The following is a 21221-nucleotide window of genomic DNA, read 5'->3' as shown; positions in this document are numbered from 1 at the left end:
TTTTTTTTTTGGCTAAGATATGACCATTGTTGTATGCAGTTATTTCCACAGGTAATACACATTCTTCTTTCTTCTTCTTTCCGGGCTGTTGTAATTGGGGGTGGGGTTATATGTGGTGGCAGGTTATACGCGGAAACATAGGTAAACCGAAGGTGCATTGTAATACCAGCACACAGAAGGCTGCATATATTTTATTGTTTTTTTTTCTTGAGCACCCTTCCTGCTTAGTTATTCTCATGTGCCGTGTTCTTGCATTGTTATCTGACAACGAGCTCTTGCTTTGACATGTAGGTCATTAATGAATTAAAGAGAAGGAAAACTTCAACCAAAATTTATGTTAATAACCCGACATTTTGGTGCCCGACCGGCTCCTTCAGAGGCGAGGTGGCGTGAGGTATAGCAGTACTTATATGCGTTCTTGCCGCTTCGACAGGCATGCAGACGCTATTCGTTGACCTTGAGAGTAAACGGCTGGAAAAGTGTTCCTGATGAATGATTCATGTTACCCAGTGTCTTCAGGAGGTGCCACAATTCAAAAAGATGCCACTGCTGGTGGTTTTCTCTCTCCAAGACGACAACGCCGTCGAGGCTAATTTGGTGTTCCACCACAGCACCCCATTCCCTGTTTAAGTAGCAATGGTCATTCTTGTGTTGGCAAATTCTTTGCGGGAAGTTTTTAGTCTCCCCAATATACTACACAGGGCATTCGGTGCAGGTCTGTCTTCAGATTCGGAGAATCTGTCTTCACCTTCGGCAGCATACACTGTGTTTCTAACATTGCATTGAGTCAAAATGGAACTACTTCTTACCAAAACTGGCGCAGATGGAACCGCGGTTGCTATCGCCGCAATCATGCATGGTGACTGTGCATTTCTGAAGTGTCCAATCCATGCACTGAGTCAAAAAGAAACTAATTGTTGCAACCGTTACTGACGAAACCATGGTCATTATAATGTGATCGTGAATGGCAACCATGCAGTTCTGAAGGCTCGTGGCCAACATGCACACCGAGTTGAAATGAAACTACTGTTTGCTGCACCCACTGCAGACAAAAGTGCAGTTACATCGACGCGATCAGAGATGGCAGCCATGCATTTCTGAAGGCACAAGAGACCAACACTGTGTCATGTGCAGTAGTAAACGCACAAACAGACATGAAGCGTTCGGCATTTCTGTCATTCCAGTATGGTTTCTGCTGATGACTATGGCAATGCGGACTCCTCCGCTTTTGTTTCAATAGGCCGCTAGTGCCACTTTTGCTGTTTTGCGTCATACATTTATGACGCTCCGTGCTCACCATGCTCTGAGCGTTGTCTGAATCAACTAGTGTGCAGACACATAAATCTGAATTAATAGTTTAATGCCATTAAATAATGCATACACCAGTTGGGACCAAAAAAACGAGTTTGAATTATCTCATTTTCCCAATTAACAGGGGTTCAATTAGTGAGGTTTCACTGCAGTAGTAACCCTAACTTTATTAGTGAAGTTATGTGCCCTGAACATGCCATCTAATGTTTTTAAAGGGCCCTTCACCTAAACGCAACCGAAATTATATTATCCATTTATAGTAAATGGAAAGGCTGGCTTGAAAACTCATACAACATATTTTGTGACCAGAGCTTCTGCACACTTAAGTCAAATTAATTCTGTCTGCATAAAGTAGAGTTTCCCATTACTTGCTTAATTCTTTCATTACCACGAGAAAATGGTAGTCTGTTTATAGGTCTCGGAAAAAAAGTATTTAATGTACCACTACAAATAATATCCCAGCACGCATTGCAGCATAGCATATTGTACATAATGAAATGCTCTTTCCAAAAACATATGTTGCCAAACAAAAAATTTCATTAAATAGAACATAAAAACTCTAAAAAGCCCCATTTTTACTGCCAGTTGACAAAAAAAAAAACATGATATCTACAAAAACATTAATATAAAAGGAAATTCAGAATATACATTCCAAAGATAGAGAACCCAGGAATAGTTTCTGAAAAAATAAATGCTCAGTAGAATGTCGTCCTTCGGATACAAGAAAGAAACTAAGAACAGTCCATCGCTAATGCCATGCAGTGAAGCAGTTCCTGGATTTTGTTAAGCATAGGTGTACTCTGCTTTTTTCCCACACAACGTCCGGTTTTTGTTCAACTTTGCAGTCCTCGTAACACATATTGCAGTTCCGCTTTTCGGCATCTTCTGAGGATGGTATGATGAGAAGTCCAAGGAACGTACTTCAGCAGTTTGTCTGGAGTCATGCACCTTTTCCAGGATCGATCGCTCTCGGTGTAGATGGGCAACTACAAGATTATGCATCCAAGCATATCTGTTTGCATTTTTGCAGATTGTCTTTATCACCTTTGCAGAGAGGAAGAGTAGAAAGGAATGCCATGCCGTTGTAAACCGACTTGCGCTGATCCATAGTACTGGACTGAGATATGCTACGGGCGGCCTTCTTGCCGTGACCGAAAGTTTCTTTGTTGCCAATGACAGCACATCCTAATCAAGCGAAGTATGCACCCTGAAGATAATCAGCAGAGCTCTCAGCTCATGCAAAAAGATCGGCAGATAAGCACGCACAAGGAAGGAGACTACTCAGGGCTGTAAAGGAAACTCACCAGTGAACAGCTGCGGATGTCCCATGTTGACTCAAAACATTGTCGCCGTCAGTGCTTCAATCTGCTTTGCTGTCCCCTCTGGAATCGTAACTTGAGCCCTCATCACTAAAATGAAGTGCGGGTGCAGCGTAGTTTCGAGCACGACGCTTTTCTCGCGACGCAGCCACGAGGGACGATGCCATGAGAGCGACTTTCAATAACTGCGCAGCAGCACCGGCAGCGCCCCTCTCCAGGATTTTACGAGAGAAGCGAAACCCCAAAATCTTGGAAACTGGTTGAAAATGCCAGGTCCACATGTTGGACATGTGGAAGACCTTCAGAAATACACTTTGGCGGAATAAAACTACTCGGACTCCAAACCAAAGCTCACTAGTGAACAGCTGGCATCATTTTCAGTTACTTATCACCGCTTAGCACTGTCGGACAGCAAAGCTGGCAATATAATTTAGTTCTTGACTTGCCAAGAGTCAATGATTACAAAATTTTGATGCTAGTGCGGTGTAATCGTAAGCGGCACGCTTTTTTCTCAAGCACAGCAGAGGGTGACAGCCATGCCTGTTTTCGCTGCAACATACGCCCATTAGTTCACAAAAAGGTCGGTCAAAAATCACAAAATCGCCGGAGAGCAAAAATTTTAGCCGATTCTGAAAGCGCAGTGCCTGTACTAACTACTGGATGGCCTTAAGTGGATAAGCAACGGCTGCAACATATCGAAATCGGCGATAGAAAGCATCGATCACTAGCGATTGATTTGGATAGGTGTGGGAACGAAAGAGTTAACAAAAACAGACAGCACCAGAACAGAGTGAAAATTTTGAATCCAGGTGGTAGTTTTTGTCCATAATGTGGATCGCAATGCCAGAACTGAAATATTTCAGGCAGAACAGACGAGACTATTTCACATGCAGTGTATCCCCCAGTCTTATGAGAAAATTTATTGATGAAATTTTAATGTCGAAAACAGCCAAAAGAGAGAACCCACTACAAGGCCACATAAGCCACGTCAACATTAGTGGAACAGGCATTCTTAATGCACTGCACCTATGTAAACAGCGGTGATGCGCTAGGGAGGCAAACTGCATTATAACAGCAGGATAGAGTAGATCGACACGAGTAAGTCAAACACTGGCTTAATGCATCGAGAATTAGGAAGAGGGAGACAGCTGGTAACGTGTTCTCTCCTCTACTCACCAAGAACAGGTAGGTTCCAGCTTGTTCGGACAAAGTGGGATGTGCTACATGCAAGCGCTGTTGCATGATGTTACCATGATGCACTAAGAAATGTAATATGCTACTGTCTGAGTCATCTAAGCTCGGCTTTACTGTCACCAGCAGGGCTCACCCACATGTATACCTTTCACCACCTGTTAGTGGCGCTGTTTGCATGCATTAAGAAATTTTATATTAGAGGTCTAATCAGATCTAGGATAAAGTAATGACTGTATTCCAATTCTCGTCCGTTTCATTATTCATCAGTAGTTCAAGTGACTCTTCCCCTTTGTTACCACCAATATCAGCCGAACACGAGCATGAGACCTTAAAAAAAAGAGCACAAGAGTATGATCGAGTGAAAGGAATCCTTACATTATGCTGGCCCCTAAGTGCCTTTAGAGGCAGGTAATACATCTTAAGCGTGATTGTTTTGATTAGTGCTCGTGACTCTGAGGCATGTACAACAGCTTAATTTCATGAGTTTCACTACGCCACTGCCACAAAGCATGCTAGTAGTACTACTACTCAGCAGCCGGAAGAGCAACTATGGTAAAGAGCATGTATTTGTATCACGACAAACCTGCTTAACCCTCAAGATGGAAAGGCAGGGAGCTAATAGAACTGAGGCTGAGGGGCTTGCACCCCCTCCCCCTCACATCCTTAATTTTAAGTGCCTGCACATAACTAAGGTCTCAAGAATTCACAGGAATATTCACAAAGGCACTCCCCTCAATGTTGTTTGGAACCGAAGTATGGCAAGAAAGCGTGGAGGACTACTCTCATCATGGTGCTCGCAAGCCTACTGCACATGCGCTCTAAAAGTGATGAAATCGGTCTATTGTAGATGCAGTGTCACAAAGCGTTGAACATGAAACATAGACCTTTTCTGGGCAACATTATGGCAGGTGCACGATACAAAATAAAGGAAAAACCAAACCTTTTACAGGTGTGTGTGAAGGGGCAGTAATTGGAGGTGATGGTGGCAAGGCAGGCTTCAGTTCACTCTGCAGAAAACGTAAGACATCATAAAAACCAGGCTCTTTTAAAGGGACATTAAAGGCAAATACCAAGTTGACATGGACTGTTGAACTACTATTCCAAAAACATTGTAGCACTTGTTTCATGCAAAGAGACTTAGTTCACGAGAAAATTGCATCTGAAGGGCATACATTCAGCACAATCTAAATCGTCTGCCCACGATTTTGAGGGTGGTGACGTTGCATACGCCTTCACTGCCCTTTACTGCCATCGAGGAGTAAACGGTGCCTGACAGACGCCGCTATGGTTTTCTGGGCAAAATGCTAACGTATGGCCATGGAGAAGCCAAGCCAAGACAGAGCATTGGATTTGCCTCCGCAACTGCTCTTGGTCAAGTGGTGTGGACCGTTTGGGAATTCCGCAACACCACATGGGCGTGGCATAGTCTGCTACTTGCAGTTTTGCGAGTTTCGTGAGCCAGCAAAACCAGCACAGTACTACGCGATAATGAAACTGCTGAAACGTGAAAGCGCGGGCAGCTCCACAGTGGAGAAAACGAAACCTTTCAACGCCCACACCAAGGGTAACATCAATCTGCTTTTTCTAAAAATCAAATAGAGCTGATAATAATAATATTTGGGGTTTTACGTGCCAAAACCACTTTCTGATTATGAGGCACGCCATAGTGGAGGACTCCGGAAATTTTGACCACCTGGGGTTCTTTAACGTGCACCTAAATCTAAGCACACGGGTGTTTTCGCATTTCGCCCCCATCGAAATGCGGCTGCCGTGGCCGGGATTCAAATAGAGCTGGAGAAGTAGCATTTTATTTCACATTATAATGCAATACAACGATCTCTCTATTACAAGTAGTTGCGACAGAATTATAATGAGAAGTGCCTTCGTCATCAAGCTAGTACTTGAATGTCCCAGAGGATTCTCTAATTGTGTCCTGCATTTACCTCAATTTCTCGCATACTAAAGCTCTGTTCACAATAACATTGACGCCTCAGATGTTCTCGAGCACAACTATCACTTTAGCTTGACTTAATATTTGCCTTTAGTGTCCCTTTAGTAAGCGAAACAAAGTGTCACAATGCACTGCATGGCAATGGCCATGTACAAAAACTACCAGTAAAATAAGTATACGTGGCACACAAGAAATCGAAGGCAAGTCACTAAGTATGGGGACAAAAGTCAGAACATGAGCAATTAAAATGAAAAACATGCCTTCTCTGCTCTAACTCAAGTATATTAACAGTATATACTGACTGCACTAGCGAGGCTTAAAAATTTCATTTTTTGATGTTGCTGCCTTAAAAAAATTGTGAAAGGGAAATGTGTCAATGGTGCTATACAGACCACAAAACCGAATAACATTGGATATATTGCATAATTTATTTCAAGACTCTATAGACTCATGCAGATGGACTTCAATTTTTTCCTAAGGTTCCCTGAGCTTGAGGTGGAAACCGCAGGTACCGTGCAGAGCTGTGAACATCTCAGCCAGGTTTCGTCATTATACTTGGCATGCAGAGAGACACATAAAAGACAGTTTGCCTTCTTTTCGAAGAGGGAGCTCCTCCTCAATTTTTAAACCTGCAGACAAGCTGATGCCAGATGCCAGCAGCCCACAGACACCGGCCATTAGGAAATCGTTTTTGACCACAAATGACTTGCATATGTGTATGTCCATCCCTGTCTGGGCTACATGAGATGCTGCGCTGTATTTGATTTGCCCGAGCACTGTGCTTAGCAGTTGGGCAGTCATGCCATGTTTGTTAAGAAAATAAACAATATAGATTGTTGAACAAAATTCCTTCCATGGCCAAATTTCAGATATAACTAATATGTGGAAGCAACTGCTCTTGATGCACACTACCCATCTCATCACTGCTCCTGTTGCCCTTGGGCAGCTTTGTAAGAGGGCTCTGAGGAATTTTGAAATGGACATTTTTTTATTTTTGTTTTCTTCAAAAAAAATATTTAATTTGAATGTTGTATAGTGTTATTTTGCTCTAATGAGTGCCAAAACGTAAGGCACTTTCTGAGCACAGCTACAAAATTTCCGAGATTGAAAGTGTGTTGTCTCTAATGCTGCACAACATACCTACAAATCATGTTGCTAGCACCGCCAGTGCACCCATAAATACAGATTGTAGTCAGTGATGCCAAGTTAGAGAAAGAAGCAGCACTGTTCCATGCAACAGTTGTTTGCATTTCGCTTGCTTCATTCAGGCTTGTACAACATCTGATTGCACTAATCATACAGCTTATTTGCCTGAGCTCCAAGTAATGAGGTTTACTTTTAAGTCAGCTAGTTAACCAAGTTGACTAAAATATGCGTTAGCTAGCTTAGTCACAATCCTCGGCCCTCTTGCATTCTTGCTACACCAGGCCAATCAAGCTTGTGTCTCCAATGAACATCGTGGACAGTGTGGCACACTGATTGCTCCGTGGTTATCAACAAAACATAGCAACCTATGGATGCTTGAGAAGTAACAGTAGCACATTTGTCAGCGATTGAAATTTGTACCTGGGATAGAGGGAAAGATTAACCAGTGTGCTGACACTGTCGGCACCAGGAATGCAGCCGTGTATGCACAATAAAAAAATAATGTATTTTAGGTAAAAGTGTCTTTATCTGTAACTGTTTACAACATATTAATATTAGTCTAATCACAAAATTTTCCCATTTCTGCTATCCATGAGTAATGCTCTTTTCAGTCGTGAATGCAGGCATGGTCAAAGTTGCTCTAGCCTTCACAGCTTTGTGCCCGACATCTAAAATGGTGTATATGGCAGAAAATTTTACTTCTATTTTGCATCTCAGAGTTACACAGCAAAACAGTTTTGTTCTGCTACAGTTATTTATGATCAAGTATACAATCGTGTGCACCTATATGTATAAGCATGATGTGTTCAGCACTTTTCAATAGAACCACCACCAGAAATGCAGACCTACTTTAAACAAGCAGGCACAACAAATAAGTCTGAAGTGTGACACAATTTGTTTCCTCAAAATGCTTTCAAGATGTGTTGCTGCAGCCCGTGAGCACTTCGGATTCATACTAGGCAAAACAATCAAGTAATGCGACCAAATGTAGCATTTTAACTGACCACTACAAAATGCCACCTCTGAGGGAAGCTTCAGTGCAACTAGGCCAGCTGTTTAGCCAGATAAGTCATGTGCACCTGACACCCTTACTTTTGCAACACTCAATAGACTGCGACAGCAACATTTTCTAGTACTGAGGAAACTTTGCATAGGCAGGCACTGACCTTTGATGGCTCCACAGGGGTCTTTTTGCGCAGAAGACTAGACTCGATGGCCTTTTCCTTCACCTTCTCAGCAGGTAGCTGTCTACTGCAGAAGAAATCACTTCATATTAGTGACATGCCTTTGCAAGGCGAAATCTACCTGCAGTCAGTATTATCCCCCTTTAAGAAAAATAGAGAGCAAGGCATGCCAGCATTACAAAAAGATTTGCATAATTTTGACTGACTAGAATGCCAATATTCTGGCTTAAGAAAAAGGAAGCTGGTGCACAGGAAGCTGGTGCACAGGCACATCACTCACATTCTTTTACAGGTTAACATGAAATCCGAAATGGTACTTTTTTATGGCACCACTACAGCACCATTATGCAGTGCAAAGCTTACCCAAATTAATAGAGGGCTGTTTATGAAACATAATAAAGAATAAAAATTGACGTAGCCCCATTGCTGTCAATATAAAATACCAAGACTGAGCAGGATGGCTTTGCCTCATAACAACATGGCATTACAAGCACAGCAACACTGAAGTTCACAAGAAAATACTTCAAAATTCAACCACTGGCAAATATAGAATAAACAGCTTTCAGAGTACTATATCTGCAGACTGCCTGGTAAGGATGGGCTAGATCCTTCTACACAAACTTGCATAAGAACTTGCTCCCACATGCTTAACAAGCTTTTTAATTAGAATTAGTAAAATTAATTATGTACAATGCACAGAAATTTCAATATACTTTTCATTTACTTTTCATTTTCATACATTAAATAACATAACTGCTTAGCATGAAAAGAAAGGGGGTTAACCAAGGGGCCCCATTTTTATTAGTCATATCATGAGAAGCCAACGAAGACACCAAGGACAACATAAGAGAAATTATGTGTACTTACTAATTGAATTAAAGAAATTATAAATTAATGGCAATGAAAGTGGATGAAAAAACAACTTGCCACAGGTGGGGAACTATCCCATGTCTTCGCATTACGCGTACGGTGCTCTAACCAATTCAGCTACCGTGGCGCCGTTTTCCCATCCACTTTCTTGGATATTTATGTGTTACTACTAGAACTAACCTTAGGAGTGTTAGCCAGCGCCACCACTCACAAACCTTGGCAGCGGATGTGGAACATCCTTTCTGCCGCAGGCGTCACAAGTACGTGATCTTTCTGGGTGAAGGCAAACGACTAAAACAGCTTCCTCTATCTAGTATTTTTCTGACAATATTTTATGGCAAAAGTTACCTTTTATTTAGTTTTAATACTGTGTTTCTTGCTTTTTGTTTTTGTTAATCTAACAGCCAGTCAAATAGTCAAGACAATGCAAAGCCCATCCCCTGGTTTCTGTCTTTACATGTGTTTCTCGAGTGTCCACGCTAGTTTTTTCTATGCGCACGGAATGCCATCTCATGTGTGGTGAGGACGTTCACTACAGCCACTTGTTTTTGTGACAGTGCACAGCAGATACAGGTGCCAGTGATGTCTCAAAGTCGCTTGGTGTGTGATTGCAACTGTGAAGAATTCGGTCGTGCGGGTGTAAACATGGGCATTGTGCTTGACCGAGTGCACTTGTACTAAATAGTCTTCCTGGGTTACAATTAGTATTTCAGTCATCGGTTGCGACCAAATTAAACACTTGTTCGGCACTGGAGCACTCATTATTTACAATGATGGCGCGCTCGTTCCACATACGGACGCTGCCATCTTGTCAGTTGGCTTGTCTCGACTAGGATCACCAGTGTCAGTTGAAGGAACTGCCATTCAGATGTCGGTGGCAGTTGAACCTGCCATGTAACACAGCTAACTACACTTGAGTTAACTACTGTTTGGCCCGACAGAAGTTAAAAGTGACCATGTAACAGTTCGCCTGACTTGAGTACCAGTAAGTTCACACAATTCCCATTGTTGGAAGTGCAATAAGTATAAAAATTCTATTTCTAAACCACCTGTTGCATGCTTGATTATTATAATGCTAATCCATAATTAATAATAGAGTTTTTTGGCCATGCACTACCAGCACTTGTAGCTTGACTATGCTATCTCATCTGTAAATGCACACGAGGTCCTTGTGATTTTGGAAGTGGCAGCACCAAAATCCAGCATGGTTCTAATGCGTTGCTTTCGGAGGCAGGCATCTCAGTAATACATTCATCAACGCTTGAAATTGGTAACCATCAAATAATTTTTTGGTAAGGAACACTTCCTAGCTGGGCAGTTGCTTTTAATAGCACTGGTATGTTAAATGAAGTTGGTACAATAGAAATAATGTATTGCTTCTGAGGTGTGCTTTCACAATATTATTTTTCAACTGAAGCTTTCCTTATCTACTTCCAGGTTGTTGCAATAAATGGGTGAGCATGTATCTTTGTAATTAACGGGTATGACCTCCCTTCTTGGTATGTGGTAACCATCCGGGAAGGATGGGGAGTGGGAAGGGTAACAGGACGAGGCCAAGTTAAAAACTTAAAGGGCAACTCCGGCAATTTTTTTATGTCAATGGACATTGATGAAATTCGCTGGGTAGGTTCCTCTAAGCGCTTCCGTCACATCCTAAAAAGAAAAAAAAAAGTTCGGGAGTTGCACAGATTTTTTACAAATGAATTTAATTGCCTTGAACACCCTACCTTACCTCCTCCTCTGTTACAGGCTACATTGCATATGACGTAAGAAGTGTTCCATGCAGAGCATGCTGGGATCATGCAGACAGCGACGAGGAGTCTATGATCGTGAGCTAGTGCATGGCGTGAGAAGTTGCTGCAGTGAGAAGTTGCGTTATTGGCTGCACGAACTTCAGCCCTCGCCATCCGCATACACAGTTTAAGCTGATGCCGACCGCGCTCAGCCGAGGTTAAGCTTACGTGTCACAGTTTCGGAGTTCGTGCGTATACTGCTGGCGGACTTGAGCAACTGACCTGAAGCTAATTAAGCCATTAGGATGAAGAAAACTGCTTCTGTAGTTCAGTTTTGACCATACAGATGTGAAATAAACCATTCATCATTTCTTCATTTGTGTTTCATTTCGTCATATGTGTTTCTGCTATCCCTTTTGGTCCCCTCCCTTCAGTTCTCCTGGTTGCTTTTGCCTTTGGCCACTTCTTACATTGTAGCTTCACATCAAAGAAAACAAGATAAAAAAAAAGCAACAAGATACACAAATACAAACAATTTAAAGCAGTGTTTCCATTTCTGGAATCCACATGTTACCAGGGCACGCGCACTGATGACACACTCTAAAATATGCCATGTAACTGGTTGCATACGGGCAAGTCGCTACCATATGTGACAGCATTCACAAGCAATGCGGCCTCCATCTGGCTATTAGTTTGAGAGGATCGTTGGCAGTGCATGCCTTTGTAGGCCTTGTCCAGTTCCGGCGAAGCTGCCGGGCAACGACAAAATTCAAGACCACCATGACGTGTGCAGCGCTTCGCAGGGAACTTTAGTTCATCTATGTGGCGACAATCACGGTACTTCCTTTTCTGTTTTGAAACTCATTAACCCTTTCGCTGTCACGGACGTACCGGTACGTCTTCGCGCTTCCCCCCCACAGTGTCACTGATGTACCGGTACATTCTCTATCGTGCGCTCAAAATTTCGCGCCTCAGCGCAAAGCTGGCGCTCCTGGACTGGTCACGCCATCTGTTGATTCTTTCTACAAGCTCGTATTTTCGCCTCGACCTGTGTAATACATGTATTGAAGAGTATGGTGCGACTGCCACTCCCCCCTCTCTCTTTGCTGAGTGGCACAGTGGCTCCGCGTTCGTTGTATCATGCGTCGCGCGCGTGGTTATGGGTTCAAGGGTTGTTCTGCCATCTCCGCTGGTTTGAAGGTTTTTATTTTTCTTCTGTTGGTGTGTCTGCTACGCCGCGTCAAGTTCAGAGGCACGCGCCGCGCCGTTGCCTCTCCAAAAAGAGTGACTCGATTGCTGCTTTCGCTCTCTCGCCGCACCCTGGCTTCCGACTTGCAGCAGTAAACGTAAAGCCCTTCGAACTTTGTTTTAGCCTTTTTCCATCTCCCTCTGTCTTCTTGATCACGCAACGTCCCATTTCTCTCCGTTGTGCGAGCAACTGAAAGCGCATCCTCCCTGCGCGCGGTTACTTTCGGATGGCTGAGCACGCGGACCTTCGTCTGCTCATTGGAGCGGTGGCTCAATTTTGATTCAGAATACGAGCCGAGCTCGGATTCAGACTCGGACAGTCTCATGCGAGGAAGAGGTGAGTTCCGCATCGTCAGATTCGGATGTTGAACGGATGTTATAGTCAGGCTGATGATGATGATGATGTTTACTAACAACAGCTGCAGAACACTGAAATGTGCATATTGCATTGACTATGTTGTTTGTATGCCAATCATAATCAAAAATAAATTGCTATGTTCATTTCCTGTTATGCTCGTTCCCTGAAACCAAGCCGACACTGGGAAGGCGTCACGGCCAGAAAGGTCCAACAGCGAAAGGGTTAAACATGCCTTGCACAGCACTTAACAAGTGCCAGACGAACAGCAAACCAGCCAGCAGCATCACAACAAGCCGTAAGCAAAGACAGATGCAGCAAGCTGAGCTCCCCTCCTCACTCGGTTCATCTACATGGATGTGGCTCCATTTTCTATATGTTATGTGCTCGCTAACTCTGTGAAAAATCTATATACACCCGCAGAAGAACAGCATGTACGACAGGCGTTTGGGTAATCTTTCTATTGGAAGTGGAGCACTAGCAAGAAATTCAGGCCTAGGTAGGGCTTCTATGGCAGCCCGGCCCGCCCAATGAAATATGTCTGTCGGTCCAAACCCTTTACTGTTTGGAGGTACACATTGTAACATCCTGAGTCGGCTTCCAGTTTCTGTTTCGAATCGGTTACGTCAGGGCACCACTCAGCGCCAAACACTGTAAGTACACCTGTTGCGTTTCCTCTCGCTGGAATAAAGGATTCTTTGTCTGGCCCCGACTTGAGCAGTCCGGCTCTTCTTTGCAGCACTGCGCACCCCGGCAGTTTACGCCTTGTGCCATAGGTCCTCCGTCCAGCTGCCCCGTCGAAGCTACTACAAACTGGCGACGAGGTAAACCATTTACTCTACTTCCTACATGCCCTTGCTGTTCTACTTCTGCTCCTACTCCTGCTACCGGCATGCAAGACACCACAACTACGTCTCCTCCGTCAACCGCAACTCCCCCGCCTTTGTTCTCGGTGCCCAGAATGGCGTTCGTACCCCCCATGCCGCCTTTCCTGCCGTTACCCGGTACTCCTGCAGTACCGTGGCTCACGTGGAAACGTTAGTTTTGCACGTTTCTCGAGGCAACTGGGGGCGAGGCACTACAAGACAAGAGGAAGAAAGCCATTTTACTCAGCAACTTAGGCTTCGAAGGGCAGCGTCTCTACTACGACCTCGCGTCGCTAACGGACCTGACATCTACGTTTGAAGACATTCTTCGCATCTTCGACCAGCATTACGAAGAAAGCACCAATCCCCTGGTGCACAGGAAGCAACTACCAGGGGAAACCTTTCAGGACTTCTTCACCGCGCTACAAAGGCCAGCGCCTGCTTGTGCGTTCGGCGCTTGGCACGAGTGCCTTCGCGACCAAATTTTGCAAGGCATTGCATCAGCAAGAATACGAGAAAGGTTACTCTACGAAGGATTGTCCCTCACGCTCAAGAAAGCCCAGGAAATCAGACGAAGCGTACAGCAAGTTCACAAACAACTTCAGGTCTTCAACAGCCCGTCTGTGCTTACAATTCAAGCTGTGGGCATTGACATTCAAGAGTCTTCGCTCACATGTCAACAAGTATCAGGAGCTCCAGCTGACCCAAGCGTTCAGCTTTCGTCTCTACCGCACAACGCTCCATTGGAGTTCGCCCATCTGTTCTCAGGACAATTGGGACTTGTAAAGGGCTTCATCCACGACGTTCATCTCCAAGCTTCAGTGCAACCAGCCTCAGCGAAACTGCGTCCTCTACCTATGGTTCTCCGTGAGCAAGTCTCCACCGAGCTGCAACGGCTGGAATCAGCCGATATCATCGAACGAGTCACAGCGTCCGAGTGGATTTCTCCGCTCGTCATCGTTCGGAAGAAGGACAATTCCATTTGACTTTGTGTCGATTTTAGAGAACCCAACCAGGCTATTGTCATCGACGCCTTTCCACTACCGAGGGCTGATGAACTGTTGCATCGACTCGCTGGTGCTACTATATTCAGTAAGTTGGACTTGCAGTCCGCTTATCATCAGGTTTTATTGTCCGAGAAAAGCCGTGAGCTTACTACTTTCATCACTCATGACGGTCTCTTTCGCTTCAATCATGTGTGCTTCGGATTGGCATCTGGGCCTTCCGCTGTTCAGCAAATAATGTCATCTGTTTTAAAAGACTGTCCAGGTACCTTGTGATGCCTAAGTGATGTTTTGATTTGGGGCCGCACACAAGCTGAGCATGATAAAAATCTGCAAACTGTGTTTTCCAGAATCTCAGCTACTGGGATGGAGCTAAATGCAAAGTGTGTATACAGTGCCCCAGAGCTCACTTTTCTTGGACATTGGTTCAGATTTCACCTCTGGAAAACAAAGTGAATTCAATTGTTGATGCACTGCAGCCAACTGACAAGAAGTCGCTGCATTCATTTCTTGGTCCCATGCGATACTACTCTAAACTGATCCCGCAGTACGCTGAATTGGTAGAACCGCTTAGGAAACTGCTAAAGCAAGGACGACGGTTTGTCTGCGATCAGGATACTGAGTACAGCTTCCAGACTATTAAGGAAGTGGTTGCATGCGAATTCGGCTCTTATGCCAAAAGTGTTAAGATGTACGTGGACCGTCGTCGTACAACAAAATGCCCTCAATTTCGTTCAGGAGATCTTGTCCAAGTACATAGCTCAAGAAAGTCCACTCCAATACTCAGGTCCATTTAAGATTTACTGTAGGGTAGGTCACAATACTTTCAAGCTTGAAAATGGCAAACGTTGGAATGCATACAAACTTGTGAAATGCCCTGCAGAACAGGATTTTCTTGAAACGTTAACTGAAAAGAGTCACTCAAGTGACTACCCATCCCTTGATGATGGTTTCCCACCTTTTCTTCCAGTTCCTACTGGTATAGGGGATACCTTACGTTTCTTGCAGAGTAAACGTGCAGTACACACATCATCACTACGATACTAGCCGCCATACGAATCTGTCTCTTATGCCAAAAAGTTCTGAAGATTATTTAGGTCTTTAGCATCTTCACGGGGTGACTGTCCCAACATTCTTGGAGTGTAAAGTGCTTATACACACAATCTTCAATTCATGACAGCCACAGAGCTGTCTCTGAGTCAGGCTCAGGGCGAATGAGTCACCCATCAGTGTTGTCCAAGGGGGCACACGGATGTTTGCATTTGCTTGTACTCAGTGAACTTTTATCATGTGTGATCTGTATGTGCAATTGTGCACCTCGTCCTTGTCTTCCCAAGACAAGTACTCTTCAAAACTGTAGTGCAATCATTTTTATTTTCAGTCCTCATGTTGTGTGTTTCTCTTAAATAGGGAAGCCAAAGGTGTCATTTTCTATTGTATAAAGAAGTCAGCACCACACACGCGTGTTACAGTGCTAACATGTGTTCTTCTTTAACTCATGACTTGCTTTGTTGCGAGGAGAGCGAGTGGCACATTTTTCTCTCAAGGGAGAGGTGATGTAATAACCTGTGTCGGCTTCCAGTTTCTGTTTCGAATCGGTTACGTCAGGGCACCACTCAGCGCCAAACACTGCAAGTACACCTGTTGCGTATCCCCTCGCTGGAATAAAGGATTCTTTGTCTGGTCCCCGACTTGAGCAATCCGGCTCTTTATTGCGGCGCTGCGCGCCCCGGCCGTTTAGGCCTCATGCCGTAGGTCTTCCATCCGGCCGCCCCGTCGAAGCTACTACACACACCTCTAAACAGTTTCCACCTATAACATCATTTCATTAGGATGTTAAGGTTTGTTTGGCTTTAACAAAGGCTCGTCGTATTTTTTTCACAAGCAAATAAGAACTAGTGCAGTAAGGTGTTACTCTTTGGAGTCGGCGAAGAAGTCGGAGCGGCTTATCCCCTTCTCACATGGAAAACACTCGTGTCTCAAAGAGTCCATTGCCGTTATGATGATGTTCATCTTCTTCACTAACATCCTGCATCACTTCTCGGTTGAAGCTCCGTACAATGGTGCGGCGGCCCTTAAGGACGAAGTGCTAGGCATCACAATGCGACCAGCGCCCCGAGAAGTGGTTTTCAGACCGTGAGCTTAGCTAAGCCTAGCCTACTGCACATGTACAGCAACGGAAAGAAATCCCAAATTGTCATGGATGTATATGTACAGACGTGTCAGAACATACGAAGAAAACGCACCTTTTTGGAACAAATCGCTGCCCAATGGAGCTGGGACCTCCTGCGACTTCTATAAACAATTCGTATTGTGCTGCCGCAACTTGCAATAAATAAAAAAAAAAATCCGACCTTATGGGACACAGTTTCCGAAAAAAAAAAAAATGTGACCCCAATATGGTTAAAGAAAGCAGTCACTAATAGTTGTGAAAATGCCTTGTCACGTGCAGGCAATGAATGCCATCATCCCTTGCATAAAGAACAGTTCTTGGCACTCAAAGGTTATTACAAGGAGGCTTCTGTGGCAGGAAACCCAGCTACATACTGTATTTTTTCGAGTATAATCAGCCACCACATACAACCCACACCCGAAATTACAACAGCCAGAAAAAAAAAATCTTGTATAACCAGCGGAAATAACTGCATACAACAACGCTCACATCTTTGCGACATCAGTCCATTTCTGGATGCACAACTTGTCCAAGTCGTACCTTTGGCCAGCAGCTCGGTACCCTCCCCCCCCCCCCCCCTCTTTGGCATAATCTTTAGCTTCTGCTGCGCTGTAAAGGACGGCCATTGAGCATTGAGCTCATCATGATCCAAGTTCGTTTGCTGGCGCCACATGCACTATCGCTATCGCTGTATGCAGGAGTAGGCAGGTGGGGTTCCCTTGGACATAACGAAACTTTGAATGGCGGAGAACATTGCCTTGAGGTGTGGCTTCACGGCAGCACGTGCCATGCTGCCGTGCAGCCACTCCTTTAGGCGAAACTTGCATATAATCTGCATTCCGACATTACTGCTAAATTTAAAATTTTGGTGGAGTTATAAGTGGAAAAATATGATATACTACACCTCTACAAATGCCAAATCAGATGTGAAACTTGCATTTGTTTCCAGGTAAATAAGTAAAAATAATGTCCAAGTGATTGCTGTGGATTTGGCTGTCACTACATAATAACAGAGCAAAAAAAGTGCAGTACAAATGCAATAAACCCAGTGACATGCGCCGTCCACAGTACTTACACAGGTACTTCAGCCGGTCCAAGAATGCTGCCGATAAGGGAGTCTCCATACGGAAGGCTGCTTTCTAGTTTGTGTCTGAAGTCCAAATCGAATTTTGCATAGGCAAGAGCCCCACCAATGCCTACAGTAGCCACACCAGTTGTGACAGCGATGGTTTTGGCTGGTCCACTGAAAAGACAAAAAATGAAAAACTTGCAGCTTTCATTTGCACATCACATGCTCTTGCAGTGGTGACAATTCCCAGGTCTCAGCAAAATCCCAAGCCATGCACAGGGTGTCTACTAAGTTGACATTGCCAAATTCCCTGAGTTTTCCAGGTTTTCTCTCAGTGCCTTTGCGAAATTTCCCGAGTGATGCAGAACTATGTTTTATGTCAAGACGGGCGGAAACCATATCGCCCGATGCTGTCACTCTCTAGTAAGCATATGAAAAATTTTTTTAAAAAATGACTTAATCCAATTTGAATACTAAGTAGTGTCTTCAAAAAAAGTTGCAAATGGAGTCGGACATTCTCAAATACGAATAAAAAGGAGATGCATGCAGAAGCAAATATTTTCGAATATGAGCTATTTCTATCAACTGATAGCAAGCTCAGTGGTATGAGGCCCGAACTTTGTCACAATATAGATTCTCTCTCAACAGCTCGTAACTCCACCTCAAGTGTCCTGACACACTCTCAGCCCACGCACGACACCTCAGTGTTGTGTTTTACTGCTTTAAAGAGTTTATTTTGGTTTCGGTGAGGGACATCTGCATCTCGGCATCAGCCAGCACTTTGTTTTTTGAGCTCAAGTTCCTTCAAAACGGCGGCAGCACGCTTCCTTTCCTGTTCATTCCTCAATGTGTAGGTCCTTTCTAGTCTTGTACTCCTTTCGCCACTCGTTCGCCCCACGGACCATTTGAAGCATCTTCTTGGTCAGTTGCACAGTCCACGTCCAAGTTTTCAAACTCCCTATGGGCCGCGAAAACGTCCGAAAAATCAGTCAGTTGGAAAAAATAAAGGCATTTCATTTACAGCCCTTAGGGGCTCAAACCGCCACAGGCACATTCGAAAACGCTCTGAAGTCCTGTCGATACACGTATTAGGCATATCGGTGCTCATACTGTGACAGGAAATACTGGGTGCATGCGTGTATAATTAAGGAATGCATACTGTGTCCCGTGGCAATAGCCCCTTCCCACGCATGTTATGCTTCACTGCAATACTTTTGCGCATGCTTCACCAAGTAACAAACCAGCATTATGCGACGCACCGTGCTTTCCAAGCTTCTAAGCCAATCACAAGGACCACAAAGGCGGAGTACATTCTACTGCTGACAGCAGCGAATTCTTTCAATAAAAAATACAGCACCCAACGGCAAGAAGCTTCATAGCGAATTTCGAAGCAGCTAAGCCTAGCTTTGCCGCAGTGGTGGCTACGGCTGCCAGCGGATCTGTGTGCGACAGCACTGGTTCAAGACAGCGAGGTAATCAAAATGGCAGTGGTGGTGGCTTTGATTAATGCCATTTCGGACCTGCGGTCACAGCAAAACATCTGGAAAATCGGACAGCGAGGAGTTCTTGCATCCGAAATTTCAGACGTTCTGATATATTGACTCTATGGGTGGTGCGGCGAAGCCATCCAAATTATCGGGAATGCGGAAAGTTAGTCGTTGACTGTACACTGGCAACTGCTGACGACAGGGTGTCAAAGACGATTCATTACGATTCCTGTCTGTCACTCGAGCCAGCGTTACTGCGACTTTCGACCCTTTCAATAAAATTACAGCTAATTTTCCCTGATAGAGGCACAAATTCCTCAAGTTTTCCCTGAGTTTTCTCTGAGTTTTACCAGACTACTCAAAATCGCTGAGAATTCCAGGTTTTCCCAGTTTTCCCGGTTGGTAGACACCCTGCATGCGACATGACCTGCTATCAAAGCAGCAAAATGGGGTCAAAGTAGAGCATAGGTATGAAAGACATAACTACTCAAGTCTACTTTTAAGTTATGCCTTACTTATGTAAAAGCTTTTCACATACAAAACTAGTAGGGCTCACTGAAATTCACATCAGGCTGCACTTGATCAAGCTAAGCTCAGCCAGACTGAAAGCATCCCTGGGTTCATTCAGACTTAGACTCCGACTCGACATAACGCTCGCCCACACAGGGCATTGAAATCGACGAGCTCTGAAAAGCTGTGGTTGGCCATCTTGCACCGTGCAAGTGACCCATTAAGGTATCTGCCGGGCTACCTTAAAAAATGTTCCTTTTTTGAGGTGATAATATTAAGGAAAAGGTTGGAGTTAAATACGAGTTTTGTTTATGAAACACATTAAGGCTCCAAAAAGGTAAGGAGGGCAAAAGGTAATTATAGGCACAGGGCACAGGATGAGTTCGGACTGGTGGCGCCTTCATGCGGCAGTGCCGTAAACGTAACAACTTGGTTGGATGCATTAAGCTATGTTCGTGGAGTGACAGACGCATTTCATCGCTAAGCTCCCTCACACGCAGCAAGAAAGGCTGTCTTACAGAGGTACAATTACGAAAAAGTGTAGCACACATCATATCGTTAATAGTATTAGAACATAGATGTTCAGGATTAGAATGTATTTTGAGAAAATATGTGAGGCAGATGTATGTTCTCTGCAGATGGAGTTACCACTCATTTGATTCTATGTATAAGCTTTCAATAGGGCTTGTTCTGAAAGCACCAGTGGCTAAGCGGATACCTAGGTGGTGGACAGGATCTGGCATCTTTAGCGTGCTCGGGGCGGCAGTTATATACGACGACACCATAGTCCAATCGTGATTGCATTAGGCTCTTGTAAAGATTCATTAAACACTTCCTGCCGCTACCCCATGTTGTGAGGGATAGAATGTTTTAGAATGTGAGGGATAGATTGTTTTTAGACATTTTGCTTGAAGATATTTTATGTGTGGAATGAAAGTAAGCCTCAATACCCAGAAAGCACAATACCCAGAAATTTGTGCTGTGTTGACACGTATTTGTTGACCACACAGTTCTACACAAGGATCTGGAACCAGGCCTCTTTTTCTTGTAAAAGTAACAAGAACTTTAGTGGGGGTTGATTTTAAATCTGTTTGTGTCTGCTTACTTGGACAGCTTGTTTAGCGATGCTGTACCAGTTTCTCACACACTGCGAGATTACAAGAAAGCCTACTTGTATGTCGTCCACATAGACGAAATAAAAAAATAAGCCAGTGGCGATGAGGCACGGAGCGTGTTCATCTTAACAATAAAGAATGTGCAGCTGAGTACGCCTCCTTGAGGTACACCATTTTCCTGTATAAATGGACGTGACAATAAATTGGTAATTTTGACACGGAAGGTACAATTAGACAAATAGCTTTCTATTAGGTTTGGCATATTCCCACGGATACCCATTTCCGACAAGTCTCGCAAGATTTCGTAGCACCATGTTTTACTGCATGCCTTTTCCAAATCGAGAAATATCGATAAGAACTGTTTATGAACAAACGTATGCCGGATATTTCCCTCAATGCACAAAAGATGATCAGTTGTGGACCAACCTTCTCTGAAACTGCACTGAAAAGGGTCAAATATTTTTTTCAATTAAAAAAATTTATAAGGCAATGATTTACCATTTTTTTTCAAAAAGCTTACAAATGCAGCTTGTGAGAGATATCAGGCGATAACTTGATACGTCGAATGGGTCTTTACCCTGTTTCAAAATTGGAATAGCTTTCTTCCATGAGGAAGAAAGGTATCTGGCAGCTCAAACAGAGTTAAAAAGTGCAAGAAGCGCCATCAGTGTGTCAATGTGGAGGTT

The 21221-nt window shown here is 44.1% G+C and overlaps 1 protein-coding gene across 1 annotated transcript in view; it reads right to left on the bottom strand.

Moving 5' to 3' along the window:
• The window catches only part of LOC142566031 (MICOS complex subunit MIC60-1-like), a 111176-nt gene that overhangs the window by 81523 nt on the left and 8432 nt on the right, over positions 1–21221 (bottom strand). Inside the window, exons 3-5 of the mRNA XM_075676728.1 lie at positions 17430–17597; positions 8088–8172; positions 4765–4831 (exon numbers count right to left, since the gene is read on the bottom strand). Coding sequence (XP_075532843.1) covers positions 4765–4831; positions 8088–8172; positions 17430–17597 — 320 coding nt within the window. The remainder of the gene's footprint in view (positions 1–4764; positions 4832–8087; positions 8173–17429; positions 17598–21221) is intronic.

Source organism: Dermacentor variabilis, unplaced genomic scaffold (genome assembly GCF_050947875.1).
Source record: "Dermacentor variabilis isolate Ectoservices unplaced genomic scaffold, ASM5094787v1 scaffold_12, whole genome shotgun sequence".
In the NCBI taxonomy this organism is placed as follows: Eukaryota; Metazoa; Arthropoda; class Arachnida; order Ixodida; family Ixodidae; genus Dermacentor; species Dermacentor variabilis.
The sequence above is the reverse complement of the archived record's forward strand: the minus strand, read 5'-3'. Positions and strand labels throughout refer to the sequence as shown.